Genomic DNA, 19,561 nt, shown 5'->3' with positions numbered 1-19,561 from the left:
TGACGCCGGGAGCCCGCAGAGCACGACCGGTAGCGCTGCTGCTGTCCCCAGCTGTGCCACCATGGTCCTGCACTGGGGCCTGGAGCTGGAAGCAGCGTTGCCACACACCGTCCATGTGCAGAAGGAATTTTTTAATGTGCAGCAATATACAGGTGATGTGTCACACCTCACCTCCACATTGGTGCACACAACAAAATTCATTCCGCACATGGACATAAAAAATTAGAGGAAACGCTGCTCCTGACTTTCAACCTACTTGAGCCATCTTGAATTCCATACATTGACTGATCAGAATAAATCGCAGATCGAGGGACGTGATCATTCCCCTCTATTCGGGACTGGTGAGGCCACATCTGGAGTACTGTGTCCAGTTTTGGGTCCCACACTATAAGAAAGATGTGGAAAAATTGGAAAGAGTCCAGCGGAGGGCAACAAAAATGATTAGGGGGCTGGAGCACATGACTTATGAGGAGAGGCTGAGGGAACTGGGATTATTTAGTCTGCAGAAGAGAAGATTGAGGGGGGATGTGATAGCTGCTTTCAATTACCTAAAGGGGGTTCCAAAGAGGATGGATCTAGACTGTTCTCAATGATACCTGATGACAGAACAAGAAGTAATGGTCTCAAGTTGCAGTGGGGGAGGTTTAGGTTGGATATTAGGAAAAACTTTTTCACTAGGAGGGTGGTGAAGCACTGGAATGGGTTACCTAGGGAGGTGGTGGAATCTCCTTCCTTAGAGGTTTTTAAGGTCAGGCTTGACAAAGCCCTGGCTGGGATGATTTAGTTGGGGTTGGTCCTGCTTTGAGCAGGAGGTTGGACTAGATCCCTCCTGAGGTCCCTTCCAACCCTGATATTCTATGATTCGAAGTGCTCTCAAGTGAGCTACAGACCAACAGTGGTTCATAGTAATTATTCAGCAAGTATTTTAGAAGACCTAGAACATTAGAGGAAATCATGACCTGCTAAGAGACAATTAATGGAGAGAAGCAGCAAGATTAATCCCATACATTGGATTGGTTGTGACTTATTTGCCTGATTTGAAAAGAGACCAAAAGGACCTGAGTCTCCTCGCTGGCGATAGCCCCCTGCTCGGCCAATCGGCACTGAGACTCTGAGGGGCGGAAGGCTGAGAGGTCTCACCAGATGTCCCAAAGGACGGCCCAGGTCACCATCAGAGGGGATCACTCTCAGATCCAGCCCCACCTCTTTGTGAGGGCCTCTCACAATGAGAGCAACACCCCCACCCCATCCACACTCCACACACACCCCTTCTTGGTAGAGGAAGGGAAGCCGGGAAAAGGGGGAAAAGAAGCAAGAGAAGAGGAGAAAGGAGGGAGGAAAAGGGAAACCAAAAAGGATAAATCCCAATGTCCCCAGGGATTCCAAGCGTCAAAGTCCTAGGTAGGAAATCAAATTCGGCCACCCTAAGCCAGTGTTTTCTGGGCCTAGTATGCTGCCTGCACCAGGGGGATCAGACTGAACAGGTTCCAAACCTCTCTTGGCCTCTTACCTTGTAAAAGGGAAGTTTGTTTTCTGGCACAATCAGTGGTAGGAAAGGAGAAAACTCCACAGAGGTTCCTCCTCATGCTCACATCCATGAATCCTAATTCTCTCTCAGTTCTCGAGGAGAGACCTCGTGAAGGAGACTTGCGGCAGCAAAGTCCGGGGGAGGTCTCAGAGACTGTCCTGGCCCTGCACCTCTGTCCTGCCCGGCTGATGTCAGGGTCTCTCTGTGAGGTCACCCCCTCCCCACCACCTTTGCCCAATAGGCCGAGTTCCTGCAACAGGCCTTTGTGATGTCAGTGCCACCCCCACCCCTCCCCTCCAAGCTGATGTCCTGCCCCTGGCCAGCCTTGTTGGGTGTTTGAGTTGTTTCCCCTCGATCACCACACTCAATGACTGTTGAGTCTGGGGATGGAGCTGGCTACACAATAAAACATCAGTTTTTCATAAATTAGTAGACAAGGCCAGAAGGGACCATTAGAGCATCTAATCTGACTGCATATCCCAGCCTCCTATGTATCACAATAGCTGCTTTTTGACTAAAGCACCTTCCTGAAAAGCATCTTGTCTTCACTGGAAGACATCAAGAAATGGAGAATCCATCACTTCTCTTGGCAGCTTGTTCCAAGGATGAATCGCCCTCCCTCTTACAAATCTCTGCCTTGTTCTGATGAGAATTTTTCTGATTTCTGCTTCCAGACGTGGATTCTTGCTCTGCCTGTCTTTGCAACACCAAAGAGCCCTTTAAATACTTGGTGTTTTCTCTCGGCGAAGGCACTTGTACTTGGCAATCAGCTCACCGCTCAATCTTTTTTAAAAACTAAACAGACTGAGCTTTTCAGTGCCTCCTTACAAGACATCTTCTCCAGCCCTCAAATATGGCTCTGTTCTGCACCCTCTCCAGTATTTTTAATGTTATTTTTGAAATCAGTCTCACCACTGCTGAATCACCTCCCTTTCCATCCTCTGTTTATCTATCCATGGATGGTGTCACTGACTCCCAGGACTTGTGTTCTCTCTCAGCCCCGTACAGTTCAGGCGAGGTCAGGGCCGGCTCCAGGCACCAGCCCACCAAGCATGTGCTTGGGGCGGCATCTGGAGGGGGGCGGCGCGGCGCTCCGGCCCGAGAGCGGGGCCGCGACTGGGCTCGCCGCCCTCCCCGCGGCGCTCTGGCCACTGGGGAGAGCGGAGCCCCGGCCGGGCTCGCCGCCCTCCTCCCGGCGCTCCGGCCACCAGCGCCCTCCCCTGCTGCACTCCCCGCGGGGGCAGGGGGAGGCTTTTTTGCCTGGGGCGGCAAAAAAGCCAGAGCCGGCCCTGGGCGAGGTCACCGCTGGTCCTCTGTAACAACAAACTACTTCTCCCACCAGTGCCACCTCGTTAAATAAACAACACCCAGGGAAACTGAGTCCCACACACTGAATGCAAACCACTGAACAAACAAGAAAATCCCTGCATCATCACAGCTGGCGTTAGCCCTGTTCACCACAGAATCGCACTGGGAGCTCATGTTGAGTGGCTTGCCCAGTACGACACCTAAATCCTTGACAGAGTCACTGCTTCCCTGAGTACAGTTCCCCACTCTGTGGCCTGCCTGCTTTGTTGCTAGCACATGGAGTCCTGCTGCCCCTCCCAGTGCGCCAAGAGGGGACCTGGTGCCTGGAGCCGCTGTGGTTGTGTGAGAGCGTCAGGCTGAGAGACCAAAGGGCACCTTCAATCTGGAACAGAGAGGTCTGGCCTGCAGGTGCAATTGCCCTTGGTTTGGGGCAGTTTTCTGGCAACCCTGCGCAGAAGGGGCTGTGGCTGGCAGCAGCTTGAAGCTCTTCCCCGCGCTGCGCTAGGCACTGTTTGAATAAATGCAACGTACGTGTTACATACAGGCTCTTGGTGCTTGATCAGAAGTTCTCTGTTTGCAGGGTCGGTCCCAGGAGATTAGAGAGACAAGGTGGGGGAGGGGATCTCTTTTATTGTCCAACTTCTGCTGGGGAGGGACAAGCCTTCGAGCTCCACAGAGCTGGTCCTCAGGCCCTTGTCTCTCTCCCCAACAGAAGTTGGTCCAATAAACGATCTGACCTCCCCTGCCTTGACTCTTGGTGTTTTCTGCTCACACGGGCGTGGCTGGGAAGGGCCACAGGGCTCAGCAGGCTCAGGGAGTAACATCAGCACCACTGAAGGTAGGAGTGGTCTGTCCAGCTGCCCCCTCCTCCCTCAGTGTCCGTCTGTGGGGGGAGGTCTGGCAGCCCCTCCTCAGCCACAGTCCGTGTGTGCCCAGCACAGGCTCCCCTGGGCAGGGCCTGTCAGTCTGTGTGTGTCACAGCAGCCCCCTGCTCACTCCCCCATGGAGCCCAGATCGGGGTGAGCTGGGCCTCCGGTTTGTTTGATCCCTGAAGGGGTTTCTGGGCACTAACTGGGACCCCAAGTTTCTCCTCACTTGAGGAAATCCCTGTGAAACTCACCCTTTCCGTGTGTCTTTTTCACGCCCTCTGCCAGAGACGGTCCCCATTCTTGCTCCAGTTCAGCTGGCAGCAAGTCTAGCTGGAGGGCAGAGGGAGAGAGCTGAAATTTCAGGCTGTCGTGTTTATGGCGGGATTGCGGCTATTAATTGACAGAACCTGATAATTCTATGGAACAAACAGGGGAAAAGGACAGAGATACAGAGTCAGGCAGTGGAATGGAGAAAATACAGGAAGAATTTCTAGCAAGGGCGAAGTGTAATTAAACAGAACTGAGAATATTCTCTGCACACCTTGTCTAACTCTGGGCCTGATTCTCTTCCATACTGATGACCTTTCCCTGTCTCTGGCCATGTCTGGAGGGCTTTGTGCCCCTGTAGAGCCCCGTCACACTGCCCCGAAGGTAAAGGTGTTATGTAGCCTCAGCCCAAACAAGAATCAGGCCCTGTGTCACTTTCATCCTGGGTTTCAGATGAGTGACCCCTAGAAGTTGGGGGCCCATCAGCGCCTAGACCATGGACCTGCCAGAGAGGCCCCGCCCTTGGGCATCCTCTCCCCCCGAGGTCCCGCCCACCCACTGTTCACTCCCCTCCGCTCCTTCCCCCTAGGTCCCCCCTACCTGCCCCTCACTCCTCTCTGTCTCTTCCCCCAAGACTCCATTCACTCGCTGCTTGCTCCTCTCCGCCCCTTTCCCCTAAGGGGGACTACCAGGGGGCCATGGGGCCAGGCATCCATCACTTTTTCCTGCCTTAGGTGAGCAGGGGGCGGGGGGGTCCTTTACCACTTGTCTAGTGAAAACAGATTGCTGGGCAGATAGGTTTGATTTGAGTTGATTAATTTTCTTCTTTCTCAACTCAGATTTAAGTGGATGGCTAATGTCAAAAGAGCCATGATTAGATTGGAAATGGCACTCGATATTATGTTTTTTTGGCACCGCAACAGCACTCCCGCACAATAAGCAAACACATTTCCCTTTATTTTCAATAAAACAATAGGATTCTTCCCACTCTGCGTTGAAATAATACGTACATTGTCTTTTATTTGAACCATTCATTTTGGGCAAAATGTTAAAAAAATAATAAAGCGCAAAGCACAAGAAAACAGCAGTATCAGTGCAGCGGAAGAATACTCACATACAGGGCTGGCTGCAGGCACCAGCGGAGCAAGCACGTGCCTGGGGCAGCACATGCTACGGGGCGGCATTCCGGCCATTCTTCGGACAGCAGAGTCTGAGTGGGTTTTTGTTGGTTTTTGGGCAGCGCGGAGAGAAGCCGCAAGGACAGAGAACAGCCTGCAGCCCCGGAGTTCTCTGTCCCCGGCACGTGCGGGGCCGCGGCTTCTCTCCCCTGCTGGGCACTAGGCGGGTGCACATCAATGTCCCGTCGGGTGCCATGGCGCCCGCGGGCACCGCATTGGGGACTCCTGATTTACCACTTTCTCTGGCCTTAGAGGCTTGCTTCCCTTGCAGCTGTGATGGCCCCCAATTCTCTGAAGCTTCACTTCCAGGGCTTGAAAGATGACAATGGGCCCACGGAGGGGTGACCCGCCCCACATCCCGAGCGTTTTCCCCCCTGCATGGGCGGCCTTGTGGGGGATGCTCAGCCTCCCCTGGCCTCTCATACCGACTGCCGCGTTCAGCTCCTTCTGCACCCAGGGTAGGGCTGCGCCAGGGGCGTGGCAGAGGCTTTGCCTGGGACCTCAGGGACACATCATGAGGCTTCCTCCCAGGCATCATTATGAAAGGAGCAGAACAGGAATTACTTGGGGTGGGGAGTGTATTGACCATGTCTCATGGGTCTGTAGAGATGTACTGCACCAGTGAGCAAGTGTGGCTAAAACACAGGCCTCGCTGTGAGCAGGATTTGAACCTGCACAGGGAAACCCTATTGGATTTCAAGTCCAACACCTTAACCACTTGGCCATCACAGCTGCGAGTGAAGTGACCCCCTAAGGTAAATCATCACAACATCCAGGCCTGATGTCATCTGAAATACAGAATTCAAACAGCAAACCTGGCTCCCAAAGCACCTGGGGGAATTTGGGGTTCTCGTTGCTTAGCCATGTGGTTAAGCATCAAACCAACATCCTCCTGTGGGGTCTGTAATTGTTGCTCTCTCCACTGTAAAGACAGGGAAATGGAGGCACAGGGAGGTTAACTGACCTGACCAAGATCAGACAGTGAGGTAGAATCCAGCTCTGCCCCCCACCAGCTCCCTGCTCTATCCTCCAATGTACTGACTTTCTCGCTGTATTAAACTGTTTTTATTGGACTCTTTTCTCCATTTATAAACAGGACTAAACCATGACTGGACTGTCCGACAGGAGAATGGAACATGGCTCCCTTCATCTGGACCCTGGATTTCTCATTGCTCCAGAGAAACTTCTTAGTGGGAAAATGAACCACATTCAAATGATTAGATTATGACCCGTTTGTTGTCTTTGTTGCCTTGGGAAATCCCCCGAGCCCTTTCCCCTGAGTCAGGATTGATAATTTATTGGTCACTCTGATTTGTTTCAGTTTTATGTTAGCATCTGTTGCAACTAATCGGTCAGAGCCCGTCACTTCCAAAAGTCCCAGACGTGTGTCTCAGTTTCCCCACCTAGCTCCCTTCTCGGTACCTTTGATTTTCCTCAGAGTCTCCTTCAGAGCACTGGTTTGTTGGCACCAATAACCAAGTCTGATTTCCAGGCCAGGAGACGTGTCCTCCACCTGCTGGAACTTTCCTTTTTCACATCTAGAAAGAAACAGTTTTTTTCCCATTAATCATCATATTTTACTATGAATTTCTTGCCAGTGAGAAATGCTGAATTGAGGAGCCTGGAGAATGAATCTCTGTGTATCTAGCCACAGAATAGCTGCAGCCCCAGCAATGGCTGTGCAAGCTTCCCCGAGGTGTCCCATCAATGTGCTTCAACCCTGATTTACTGAGACCAGCTCTGGGGACAGGACGGGAGCTCAGTCCCCATGGGCAATTCACTCCTCAGCCTCCATGCTTTGACCAATAGATTCCAATGTTCCTGCTGGTCTGTGTTCTGTGGACATCTGCCCACCTGCCCCTGGACCGAGATCAACTTCCCTCGCACCAGCTCATTCCTCACCGGTCTCTGAATGGTCACCACGTCACACAGACATTTGTTCACTCCTGCCCTGGGCAGAAGAGAACCCAGTGCCCTGGAGGTGACAGGCCCGTCCTGTGTCCCCAGTCAGGGGCATCGTCTCTGCCCGAAGGCGGTGGCTGCTCTGGGGAGCTTACAGTGGCACAGATGCAGCTGCCCTGCTGTTAACTCTCTAGCGTGGCTGCTGGAAGCTGACGGCAGAGAGCTCCCCACCCCCAACGAGAGCCGTAGCCATGTGGGCAGGAGAAGCTCTCCCAGCGACATAGCATTGTCCACACCGGCGCTTAGGTCAGTGTAACTTGTGTCACTCGGGGGGTGGTTTATTCACACCACTGAGCGACATACGTTCTACCGACACAAGGGGGCGTAGACGCAGCCTGAGCAGAGAAGCGATTAAGAAAACAGATTTCGTTTTGTAGGAAATGCAGGAACCCCAGGTTTGTAATAAACCAAAGGAGATTCCGACCCCATGCGTCACCTTCCCCACTTTGCAGTTGTGCCCTGGGAGAGTTGTTTTGTCTCAGCCTGTGGCCAGACTAATGACAGGAGCCAGGCACCTGTCTATGGTGCTTCTGACATCCTAGAGGGGAGAAAGGAGAAAAGACGCTCAGTTCCCCATGCCACTCACACAGGGGGAGGGAACTTTTGTGGTAATTGAAATAGTCTCAAGGCTCCAAAGGAGTCAAAGGTGTTAACGTGACCCTGTCACTGTCCAACACTGAACGGGTGATACAAGGCTTGCGGTAGATAGAGACTTCAGCCTGCTTAGTCCCATGGCAAACACACCTCTAAAATCCCTGTTAGTGTTTTACTAAAATACAGAGAAAAAAAGAGAAAGAGTTAAAGCAATGGAAATGTAAAGTATTCCGTAAGACTTTCCTTTTAACAGCATCCCTTGTGCCCGTTCTCTTTAGCGGGAGAGTTTTTAGAAGGAAAGTTCCTTATGTGAAAGTCTCTTGGATGGTTTTTAAGATGGTAGCAGCTGTCCTTCTGGGGAAATGGAAGAGATTAGCTGAGATGGGCTGCAGCTGTCATTGTTGTGGTGTTTCTTGTTAAAGTTCAATCCCGTTTCCCAGGTGGCAAGATAAGACACACACACACAAACGGGGAAAGAAAAGAACAGCAAAGAGAAGATGCAGCTTCTGGCTCTGGTATTGAGTTTCTCTCACTGCCAGAGAAACACAGGCCTAGCACAAGGCCTTGCCAGCCACTCAGAGACCTGGCAAACGTGTCCCACCCTCGGGCTGCTTGGGGCATGGCATTTAGCTGTCTTTCTGGTCACAGGTTTGCAGCAGTGTTGCAAAATATGCAGTCTTGGCCAGCTAAGTCAGATTTTGATTGAATAGAAGCAGAAGGAGAGGGATAGAAAAAGAAAAATAGGTCAGGAAGGAAAAAGACAGGCTGGAAGTGGAGGTGCGTTACTTAAGTCTGGCTACACTAGAAAATTAGGTCGGCATAACTACATCATTCAAGGGTGAAATCCACACCCCTGAGCAGTCTAGTTGAGCCAACAGAAGTCCCTGCCCCCTCCCGGAGACAGTGCTAGGTCAAAGAAAGAATTCTTCCATCACCCAGCTATCACCTGTCGGAGATGGCATCCCGTTAGCATGGGGGTGTCTACATGGACCCACCACAGCTGTGACGCAGTAGTGTTTTAAGTGTAGACAAGCCCTTAGTCACATACCATAACTGCAAAGTTCTTGGATCAGGCTTGTAGCAGTGATGGAATAAACTGTTGGCTTATTAAGTCTCTGGTTGTTTCTGAATCATTGGCAGGTCCTCAGTCCTTTGGTTAGATGCTCCCATTAGTATGAGGTCCTAGTCAAGTGGTTGAGCAGGAAAGAGGCCAAATGGAGATGTGTCCGGGGCCTTTTATAGCTTCTGCCATGCGCACGGAAACCCCCATTGTTTCAAACAAAGCCCTCAGCAGAGAGAGTGGAAAATTACAGGTAACGAGATGGTGTTTGGAGTCACATGGGCAAGTCCCACGTCCATGCAGGATTTCACTTAGTCACAGCAGAAGCATGACCTAGACTCCAGATGGAACGTTCACAGGCAAGTCCATTGAAAGCTGATAGGCGAGTGACGTATCTAACTGAACTATAACCATTTTTGCAACGACTGTCATATAGTTGCAACAAATCGTGTACAAATATGATGAAGTGAGGTGTCTATGAAAAGGTTGTAATTTGCTGGTTATGCTTATGCTGTCTGTATGTGTGTATCATTCTTGTATTTGAAGTTATGAATATTGGCTATGTACTTGTATCTCACTGTTTGCTTGTGAGTAGCACCAGTGAAGTATTTGGCCAGCTTATTGAGAAAGGGCTAAACTTCTCACTTCAGAGAAAAAAATGCATGAAAACACTTTTATAAACGAGAAGCTAAAGACACAAACCAAACCAACACCCAATGTGACACTCCCCCACCCCCAAGAAATAAAAATACAAACTTGAAATGTGGTGGCGATCCCGCGCTGAAGTCACACAAACAATCCTGCCACCAGCCTTTGCACTGAGTCCATGACCAGACACACTCGCCCTGAGCGCCACTCAAATGCCCTGGTGTTTCCATACCCGTCCATGTGCCCCTCTGCTTTTCCCTGAGCGAGGGGCTCTCTCCCCTGGCTCCTCACCAGCATCCCTCCTTTCTCTTCTGCTGGGCAGGCTGAGCTCCCCAGTTCTTCCTCCGCTAGAGATGCAGTGTTCCTCTGACGCTGCCACCTCCTCCCTTCTCTCTTCCCAAGGCCACCCCCCATTGACCACTCTCTGGGCTGGAGTGGTTCTGCCCCAATGCCCTGTCCCCTCCTCTTCTCCCAGGCCAGGGACAGGAGGATGGGCTCAGTGAACTGCTTCCCCCGGGTTCATATCTGGTGCCTCCCTCCTCTCACGGCCCTCTGCGCAACGTCAGGTTCCTCCTCTCTAACCCTCCGGGGAGCCGCCCCAGCAGGAAGGGGGAGAGAGGCAGTTTCTGCAGCCCCCACAGCAGGTCCCAGCAGCCGGGGGAGGAGCTGCCAGGGCACTCGGGGCAGAGAAGCAGCTCCCCAGGCTGGCGCTGTAAATCAGAGACCAGGTGCTCTCATCTCTGGGACCCTTTTCCCCTCCAGACTCTTTGCCATCTGAGCTACGCCAGCTGGGGAGCAGGGACCTGCAGCCTCTGTAACTGAATGCGAACGTCCAACAGGGGGTCCCATTACCCAGGCTGAGAGCTGCAGTGACGTCTCTGCTCAGTGTCAGGTGCCCAGGACAGAGGCAGCGCCCTGGGATCCAGGCCTGTCCCAGGCAGACCAGGGCTGCTGGGGAGTGTGAGAAATGCCCCCAGCCCCGCCCGCCCCCCGGGCCGTGCTCTGCCCCTAACGCTCTGATTCTCTCTCCCCAGTGACGGTGACCCTGGATCCAGACACGGCTCATCCCCAGCTCGTCGTGTCTGAGGATCGGAAATGTGTGAGATGGGGACACACCCCGCGGTACCTGCCCGACGATCCTGAGCGATTTGACACTGAGCTCTGTGTGCTGGGCTGTGAGGGATTCACCTCGGGGAGACATTGCTGGGAGGTGGAGGTGGGGGATGGGAAACGCTGGGCTGTGGGGGTGGCCAGAGAGTCTGTGAGGAGGAAAGGCTGGATCAGTCATAACCCTGAGGGGGGAATCTGGGCTGTGCAGCGGTGGGGGCGTCAGTTCCAGGCTCTCACCTTCCCTGAGACCCCCCTGCCCCTGAGCCGGGTCCCCAGAAGGATCCGGATTTCTCTGGACTGTGAATGGGGGCAGGTGGCTTTTTTTGATGCTGATAACGAGGCCCCAATCTTCACTTTCTCGCCAGCCTCTTTCACCGGGCAGCGAATCCGTCCCTGGTTCTGGGTCTGGACAGGATCCCGGCTCAGACAGTGTTGCTGAGACATGGGGGGGATATCGCCCTGGAGACCCTGAACTCAACCTCTCTAGTCTCACACCCCCTTGTCTTTGTGACATTGAAAGTTTCCTGTCTTCCTTCAGGCTTTCTGCCATGCAACCGCTATGACCCTGGAGGCCCTGATAGGTGTCTGACCTGTCAGAGTGTGGAAAACAGGGGGTGGCTTCTCCACCTCCTCCAGTCTCATCAACCCAAGGCTTTTGCCGCCTGTGTGTCACTGTCCTCTATGGCACAGGAGGACTCTGGGAATTGTGGCGCAGACACTGCTACTCAGACATGGTGGGAATAGTCCAATGGACATGAAAAAATGGGTGTCTCTAATCACAGTCATCCTAGTCTCTAGGATACTGGAGGTCTCTCATTTACCTAGCCTCTGGCCCATCTTTATGACCTTGGAGGACACCTGTCTACCCAACCCCAATATCTAATCTCTATGACGCTCCCCCCCCGCCCTCCCTGCAGCCCCAGGGATGGGAAGGGGTGTGTGTGAATAACTCCTGGAGTTGCAGGAGGAGCATAGGGGCCCTGAGGGGCACATGTGGGGGCTGCAGGATGAGAACTGTTGGAGGGTCAGGGACAGAAGTGATGTGGGGGTTGGGGCTGTAACTACTAGGGGGACTGGGGGACAGGCAGATGTGGGGGTGACAAGGACACCAAATTAATTGTGATTTGGGAGGTTTGGGGAGAAGGTGAATACTCTGCTCCAGCAGGGAGCCTGGGAGATAGAGACCCAGTCCCAGGAACTGTCAAGTGTGACCTCCAGGCCCCAGGGGACGGGATGCTGTGGTGGGGGGAGGGACATGGGAGGAGATGTCATTTGGATGAAGGTGAGCTGGCTGCGGGGAAGGGAGAGGCAGTTACAGAGCAGGTTTAATCAGAAGGGAGAGAAGAAATCAAAGGGGGGGTGGGAATAAAGTAAAACAAAAGTAAATAGAGAAACCTGGGGCAAGGCGAGAGGGGTAGGGAACTAATGTGAAAATAATGAAAGAAAACAATCCTGAAACCGGAGAATCTTGGGGCAAAGGGAGAGGAAGGGATAAGATCAGGGAGAGAACTGGGAACCTGAGTTGGAATAATCTGTGATAGGGAATAAAAGAGATTTAGGAGCAGACAGAGAAATAAATGGATGGAAAACAAGCGTTAGCTAAAATGATGTGCAAAACTGGATGAAATAAAATAAAAGGGAGAAGGGAAGAAAACACGAGAGGGAGATCTATAAAATCTTTCTGAATGTATGACTGTAACTCGTTAACGGGGTGAAAATAAGCAGAGGGACTTACTGGTACCCCGGGTCCCTCCTGGGCAAGGTGGGGGGGTGGCTCTGGCCATCGGAAGGGGCGGGGCCTCGGGTGGAAGGGGCGGGGCTGGGGATCAGACTCCCCCAGCCAGCCCTTCATGGCCAGGCAGCCGATGCGGGGGAGCAAAAGCAGCAGTGCTTTAACATCGGCCGTCTGCGGGCCGGTACCGGCGGCCAGTTCTCACGGGTACACTGTACCGGCCCGCACCAGCCCATTTTCACCTCTGCTCATTAATTCCTGCCCAAAGTTCATTTGCAATATTTCAACTTTAATGCCTTTCAGAACAATACTTCAAATTTTTGGATGTTTTTACCACATGGTCTGGTTATGAAAGTTCAATCCCAGTTCCCTTTAAGCCTGTCATTTACTTAATGTAAATAAAGCTTATAAAAATGTTTCCTTGTTGATTTCCCTTTCATTTTCCAGATGTGATTTTTGAAGATAGCCATGGAATTTTTTTTCCCCCTGAACTGGTTGTGTCACTGAACACTGATGAGGATATGCATCTATGTCACTCTGGGATTGTCTACAATGCAATGTAAGCCCAGGGTTATTGGGTCTGGAGTCAGCTGGCCCATGTTGGAGAACCCTGGTCTTGAGCATCTACACTGTTTCTTAACTTTACATTAAGATATTTCTAAGGCTACGTCTACACTACGGGGGGGGGGGAAGGGATCGGCGGGTAGAAATCGATCTCTCGGGGATCGATTTATCGCGTCACGTTGGGACGCGACAATCGATCCCGGAATCGACGCGTGTACTCCACCAGCCCAGGTAGGAGTAAGCGCTGTCGACGGGGGAGCCCCAGTGGTCGATTTGCCACCTTCTTTACAGCAGGGTAAGTCGGATCAGATACGTTGAATTCAGCTACGCTATTCCCGTAGCTGAATTTGCGTATCTGAAATCAATCCCGTAGTGTAGACGTAGCCTAACATAGGCTCAAATCTGGGGCTCTGGCATCCACACTGCAGCATGTAGACCTGAGTCAAACCAACCTTATCCCAGATTCCCTAACACCTGCCTGAACTGTGGCCACTATAGCCCTTTGACCATGTTGCAGTGTAGCAAAACTTTTCTGTCCACCCTGCTTGTTACAGGAAGTTTGACCAGCCCGCCAGCACAGACTATCGAGGAATGAGTTTGGTCTGTGTGTGCCCAGCAACTAGAGCCAGCAACATGGAGATGGCACCTTTTGAAGAAGTCCTCTTGCTTGCGCTTTCACTCTGCATCACAAAAGGGACAGAGCTTCCTTGAAGTGCTGGTGGACATTTCAGAGGAATTTTCTGACCCACCAAAGATACCTGATGGACTTTATGATGGAGCAGGAGGAGGAGTACCCTGGCATGAAGACTCACACTGGCATAGCTGCTGGTATTCCCTAGGTAGACTGGCATAGGGCCACAAGCACAGACTGCTGAGATCACATCATCCTGCAGACCTGGGATGCCCAGCAGACAGTCCAGAGTTTATGCAGGAAAAAAAGGTACCGCTCCTTTAAAAAACAAACAGTTTGAAAGAAACAGAGAGAAAAGAAAATAACAAGCAGAAATAACAGCATTTAAAATACAAGCTATATTTACAGTCAGGAAATGTGAGAATTACAAACAATTCAATGATAGTGTAATAATCAGAACACAGAGAAGAGAGTGTCCAAAATCTGTGAGAATAGTTTAAGGCCCCAAAATAGCTTTTTTCATGAACAAAGGGATTGATTTAATAAAACATAATCACTTTCCATAACATTTAACAGTTTTATTCCCTCTCTCTTGACTTTTCTTATCCCCTTTCCCTTTCTTTCACTCTCCATTTCCTTCCAGCATCTCCCTCCCCAGAAAAACCTCATGTTCCCCTTTCCAATCTTCAGCTTCTCCTCTCCCTACCATAGGCGCCGACTTCTACTGGCGCCGATGGGTGCTCGACCCCCCTCAGCCCGGCCCCACCCCTGCCACGCCCCCTACTCCTCCCATTCCAACTCCTTCCCCAAATCCCCACCCCTGCCCCGCCTCTTCCCCGCCTCCTGGAGCTTTGCTACAGCTGTTTGGTAGCGGGAAGTGCTGGGAGGCAGGTGGAGGAGTGGGGACGTGGCACGCTCAGAGGAGGAGGAGCAGGAGGTGGGGCGGGGGATTAGAGGAGCTTGGCTGCCGGCGGGTGCAGAGCACCCACTAATTTTTCCCCGTGGATGCTCAAGTCCTGCAGCACCCACAGAGTCGGTGCCTATGCTCCCTACAACCCCCCATGTCCTCCGTCTCCCCCATCGCCCTCTCTAGAACCATAGCAGTGTGATTTAAACCATCTGAGCTGTCCCCAGGACAACAACTAGTTCAGGACATTTCTGGTCCACAACCAGAGTGAACCCCAGTGGGGTTCCACCTCCCCATCTCCAGGACTCAAGGGCAGATTTGGAGCAGGACTCCAATCCCCACCCAGAAGAAGGGAAGGATTGTCTCCCCAGTGAAAGGCGCTGACAGGAAAGTAAAGATCAGGGTCTCATTACCAGTATCATAAAATGCCACCCACTCCGCTTCATAGTCCAGATAAACCCCAATCTTCTTAGGTCTCTCACTCAGGGGCATGGGAGTTTCAGGGGAGGTGAGAGCCCGGTACTGATCCCCACATCGCTCTACAGCCCAGATCCCCTGCTCAGGGTTAAATCTGATCCCTCCCTTCCTCCTCATAGACTCTCTGGCGACACCCACAGCCCAAAATCCCCCGTCTCCCACCTCCACCTCCCAATAATGTCTCCCCGAGGTGAACCTCTCACAGCCCAGCAGACAGAAAGAATGGAATCTCTCTGGATTGTCCGGCACCTCCTGCCGTGCAATTCCACGCCTCACGCTTTTCCGATCCTCAGACACGATGAGTTGGGCATTTGCTGTGTTTGGATCCAGGGTCACATTCGCTGCAGTGGAAAGAGAGAATCATGATGCTAAAGGCAGAGCCAGAGGTGCAGGAATGCGGGAGTGGCCCTCCCACTCCCCACGGGCCTGGCCCCCTGCCCCTTCTCCTCCCCCCAAAGGCCCGCCTCCTGGCCAGGCCAGAAGCTGGAGCCTGACCTGGGGAACCTGTGCAGCTGTGGGGAGTCGTGGACCCTCCACCTGCCTGGGGTGGGGAGCCTGAGAGCAGCCCCAGGTCCATGTCCCTGTCCCCCAGATGACCCCCCATCCAGGGCTGATGGAGGGTCCGTGGCTCTCCACAGCAGCTGCCCGGGTGTCTCTTACTATGGCCTGGTTGCAGCTCTTTGGCCCCCGAGGCCCTGTCCCCAGGCCAGGCTGGACGCTGGATCTGGGTAAGAGCCTTGCGGGCAGCTGTGGGGAGCTGCAGACCCTCCCCTGCCTTGGTGGGACCCAGGGGATGGGGACATGGGCCAGGGCTGCACTCGCCCCTCCCCCATCCCAGGCAGACTGGGTTCCAGCTTCTGGCTTGGCCAAGGGGGCGGGGCCTCTGGAGGACGAAAAGGGGCAGGGGCAGGGCCATGGAGTGGTGTGGGGACCTCCCCGCCTCCCCCCCACCCCAGTTTTAGGAAGAAGAATCCAAGCTCATCTCTGGGGGAAGGTTTGATCTGCCCCAGCTCCTTCCTCCAGGATTTACCCAGCTCTGAATGGGGAGGAGCTCCAAGATCTCTGCAGAGTGCAGGGCAGAGTCACAAACCCGAGTAGGAACAGGTCAGTGACAACAGTGAAAGGTCATCTGAGCCAGGTCTGAGATGCAGAATCTTTCCTCTCCTGCAGACGACTCTTCCCAGAGAGGGACCCAGAGACCCAGGAATGCTGGGAGCCCCAGCAGATTTTATTCCCATTTCTTTTTCATGAACAGAACCCCTGCTGTGCTCCTCCTTCCTAATATTTAAAGTCAGATCACACCATAACATGATTTGATATACCCCTAATTTAAGTTCCATGGGGAATAATCAAGGCCAGATAGAAAGGGATATCAGCCAAGAGGCCATCTCTCCAGAGTGAGGCGAGCAACAAAAAAAGGGAATTAGGACAGCCTGAAGAAGCAGAAAGATATTTTAGCACAAAGAGTGGTTAAAGTAGAATGAAACACAATGGGCCGCTCTCACAACTAGAGTTGGTGATATTGTTAGGCCAAAACTTTTGTTGGTGAAAAATGCAGATTCAACAACACAAACATTTTCCAAATCCATGTCAATTTTGCCAAATTGTTTGTTTAAGACAAATAAAAATATTCAAAAAAAATCAGACTATTTTGTTTTGACATTTTAAAAATGAAACATTTTGATTTTTTTGGTTGGGAACAATTTTTCATTTCAAAATTTCCCTTAATTTTATTTTTTAAAAAGCAAAAAAGTTTATAAATGCTCAAAATAAAACATTTTGTTTAAATCTTTTTTTTTAACTTTCTAAAAATTTTCATTTCTGGTCTGACTCAAAACAAATTTGTCTTCATTTTTTTGAAACTGCCAATGAACTGAAATATCAATTTTTCACCCAGGTCTCCTCATGACATTATCTAAGGAGGAAGGAGAAGATCATCTTCTGTTTTCAGCAGAGGAGAGGAAACTTCTCTCCTATCCACCACGCCCCACACACTCTCTCTCCTTTAACCATCCATGCACATTACTCCAGTTCTCATTTGATGTAAGTCACCACAGTGTAGTGCCAAAGTAGACAAAGCTCACTTCAAAGGTAAAAAGTTGGGGATGCAGCTGTCCTTTGGCTACCCTACATTGCAGTGGCCACTGCAGAACTGACCTTACCGGTCACCTTTCTATGCTCAGCTGCTCTGGGGTCATCTCAGCTGGGAGTTACTTGACTCTTCAAATGCATGGGTTGAATTTGCAAGCCATGTTCCCCTAACAATCATGTTCTGATTATTGTTAGTGATATTCCTGTGTATGCGGTTTGGAGGGAAAGCAGGGCTTATAATGGACGCTCACTTGCAACCTCAACTACAGAGGACATACGTGGCCCACTGCTGATTCAGGTGTCTCCAGCTTGGCATCCAGGTGGAATGAAGAAGGATTGAGACGGTGGTATCACTTTTTCCATTTGAAATTAAATGTAGGCAATCTCCCATACCAAAGCTAGATCTGACTAAGAATTCTCACCTTGTGTGGGGTCCTGGCATGGCAAAGGATAAGGCCAATGCCCCATTTCAGTGTCATTATAGATAATGCTTGTTGTGCATGAGTCAGAATTTCATGGCTGTCATGAAATCTATGCAGCTATCAAAGTTTTTCATGGGATCAATGTGGACCAGTGAGACTCACTCTATAGCTAAGGCCCCAGCTGGGTTTCCTTTAATAGCCCATTTTTTCCATGATTACAATACTTATATTAGCTTCAAAATTGGCCGATGAGGTCTGGCTCTTAATATTCTATAAATAAAGCTAAAAACAAACAATCAACAAAACAGCAGTGAGCAGGACACCCCTATCTGAAGACCAGTGTCCCGCACCAAAATGTAGGGGATTAAAGCTTACATTTGAAAGTCGTTAACATGGTTCATTGTCTTTGGCAATCTAAGCACTAAAACTGGGGGAATCGTTTTTTCCTTAAAAATGTAGATTTGGATTGACTGAAAGATTTCACGAATTTGTGTAAAATTCAGAGAATTCTTTTGGTAGGGAAAAAAACTCTGAAAAAGTTGAAGCACTTCTTTTTCACATTTTTGAAACAAAACAGTTTGACTTTTTGATTCAAAAAGATTTTTCTTTTTGAAATTTGCTTCAATTTTATTTTAAAAGATGTTTTAAAACTTTATAAATTAATCAACCATTTCATTTTTGGTCAGAAGATGTGTTTCATTCAACCTGATTTTTTTCAACTTTTCAGTTTGCCCAATTTCTTAAAAAAAAATCATTTTTGAGCCACCCTGAAATGATTTTTTCATTTTATTTACAGTAGAACCTCAGAGTTACGAACACCCCAGGAAGGGAGGTTTTTCGTAACTCTGAAATGTTCGTAACTCTGAAAAAATGTAATGGTTGTCCTTTCAAAAGTTTACCACTGAACATTGACTTAATACAGCTTTGAAACTTTACTATGCAGAAGAAAAATGCTGCTTTCCCTTTTTTTAGTAGTTTACATTTAACACTGCACTGTACTGTATTAGTTTTTTTATTTAATTTTATTTTATTGCCTGATTGTGTACTTCCAGTTCCAAATGAGGTGTGTGGTTGACTTGTCAGTTCATAACTCTGGTGTTTGTAACTCTGAGGTTCTCCTGTATTTATTTGTTTTCAGTAGAGCCACAAACGGAAGAATTGGCTATTCAGACACCTCCACTAAGCACATCAAATGACTGCTATAGAATCAAACGTTAACAAAAAATGACAAAGTAGTCTTTTCCCCTGAAGACAAAGCTCCCAGTAGAGCCTGATCACTAGGATAAAAAAGGACAATAAAAAAGGACAGACAATTCCTATCAAATCATACATCAGGAATAAGGAGGTCTGTGTGGGGAAGGGGATGTGTTCAGTGCTTAAATTTGTGCGAGGGCATGCCAGCGTTGAGCCCCAGCATCTCTAGGCTTGGCAGTTTGTAGCCCTGGTACCTCTGGGGTTGCTTCATCAATTATGAATGTAAAAAAACTGCTTGAGCCCCGGAACCTCTTTCATTACACATGAAGCACTGGATGTATATCAGAGCAGACCCATAGAGCAGCAGGTGAAGCCTGTGTGGGAAGTTTTGTGCATCTTTGTCTTCTCCCAGAACTGTGCAAATAACTGATTTTTAGGTTTACACCAAAAATGAATTTAAAAAAAATAATTTTGGGTCAACCAAAAATCTTAAAATGTGTTTGTTTTGGGTTGAATGACATATATTGTTTGACCCAGTATCCTGTTTTCTGACAATGCCAGGTGCCCCAGAAGGAATGAACAGAACGTGCAATCATCAAGTGATCCATCCCCTGTCGTCCATTCTCAGCTTCTGGCAAAAAAGAAACTAATCAATTTGCCCAATGTCACACAGGAGAATTATCTGAACTGAGGCCTTCCGAATTCTAGGCTAACACCCTAGCCACTGGGCTGTCCTTCCCCTATGAATGTGCAAAGAATAACATCAGGACAGCATCCCATTCAAGTACTAACTGAGCATGTATTATCCAGAAAAATATTAATTCACTCCTCTCCATATTCCCAAAGGAAGATTCCCCAGCTTTACAGGTCACTTGGGGGAACAACCTTCACCATTCACACTTCAACCAGAGAAACTATTGCATTATTTCCTATTTGGGTTGTTTTCAGCTATTTCTACAAAGAAAGGGAGCAAGGATCTCTCAAGGAAGTGAAATTTGGACATTAACTAAAAACAAACT

At 50.1% G+C, this 19,561-nt stretch overlaps 2 protein-coding genes and 1 non-coding gene across 3 annotated transcripts in view; 1 reads left to right on the top strand and 2 right to left on the bottom strand.

Moving 5' to 3' along the window:
- The first annotated feature begins 61 nt into the window (after positions 1-61).
- On the top strand, positions 62-10,963 carry LOC128845206 (butyrophilin subfamily 1 member A1-like). The gene is made up of 2 exons (XM_054043599.1): positions 62-152; positions 10,449-10,963. Exons 1-2 carry the CDS (start codon positions 62-64, stop codon positions 10,961-10,963), a joined length of 606 nt encoding a protein of 201 aa, XP_053899574.1.
- Positions 5,801-5,882, bottom strand: TRNAS-UGA (transfer RNA serine (anticodon UGA)). Its single transcript has one exon. It is a non-coding gene; the product is annotated as a tRNA-Ser (tRNA).
- Positions 10,964-14,664: 3,701 nt separating the features above from the next.
- The window catches only part of LOC128845150 (butyrophilin subfamily 2 member A2-like), a 44,332-nt gene continuing 39,435 nt past the window's right edge, over positions 14,665-19,561 (bottom strand). The window contains exon 18 of the mRNA XM_054043514.1: positions 14,665-15,176. Within this exon, the coding sequence (XP_053899489.1) occupies positions 14,665-15,176 (512 nt within the window). The remainder of the gene's footprint in view (positions 15,177-19,561) is intronic.

This window comes from Malaclemys terrapin, chromosome 11 (genome assembly GCF_027887155.1).
Source record: "Malaclemys terrapin pileata isolate rMalTer1 chromosome 11, rMalTer1.hap1, whole genome shotgun sequence".
NCBI classification, from domain to species: domain Eukaryota; kingdom Metazoa; phylum Chordata; order Testudines; family Emydidae; genus Malaclemys; species Malaclemys terrapin.
Note: the sequence above shows the minus strand (reverse complement) of the source record. Positions and strands in the feature narration are given on the sequence as shown.

Excerpts from the sequence above, each read along its gene's own strand:
- LOC128845206 (XM_054043599.1), top strand. The coding sequence starts at position 62 with ATGGTCCTGCACTGGGGCCTGGAGCTGGAAGCAGCGTTGCCACACACC. Across the intron at positions 153-10,448 it reads TAATGTGCAGCAATATACAG|TGACGGTGACCCTGGATCCA; the intron begins GTGATGTGTCAC and ends CTCTCTCCCCAG.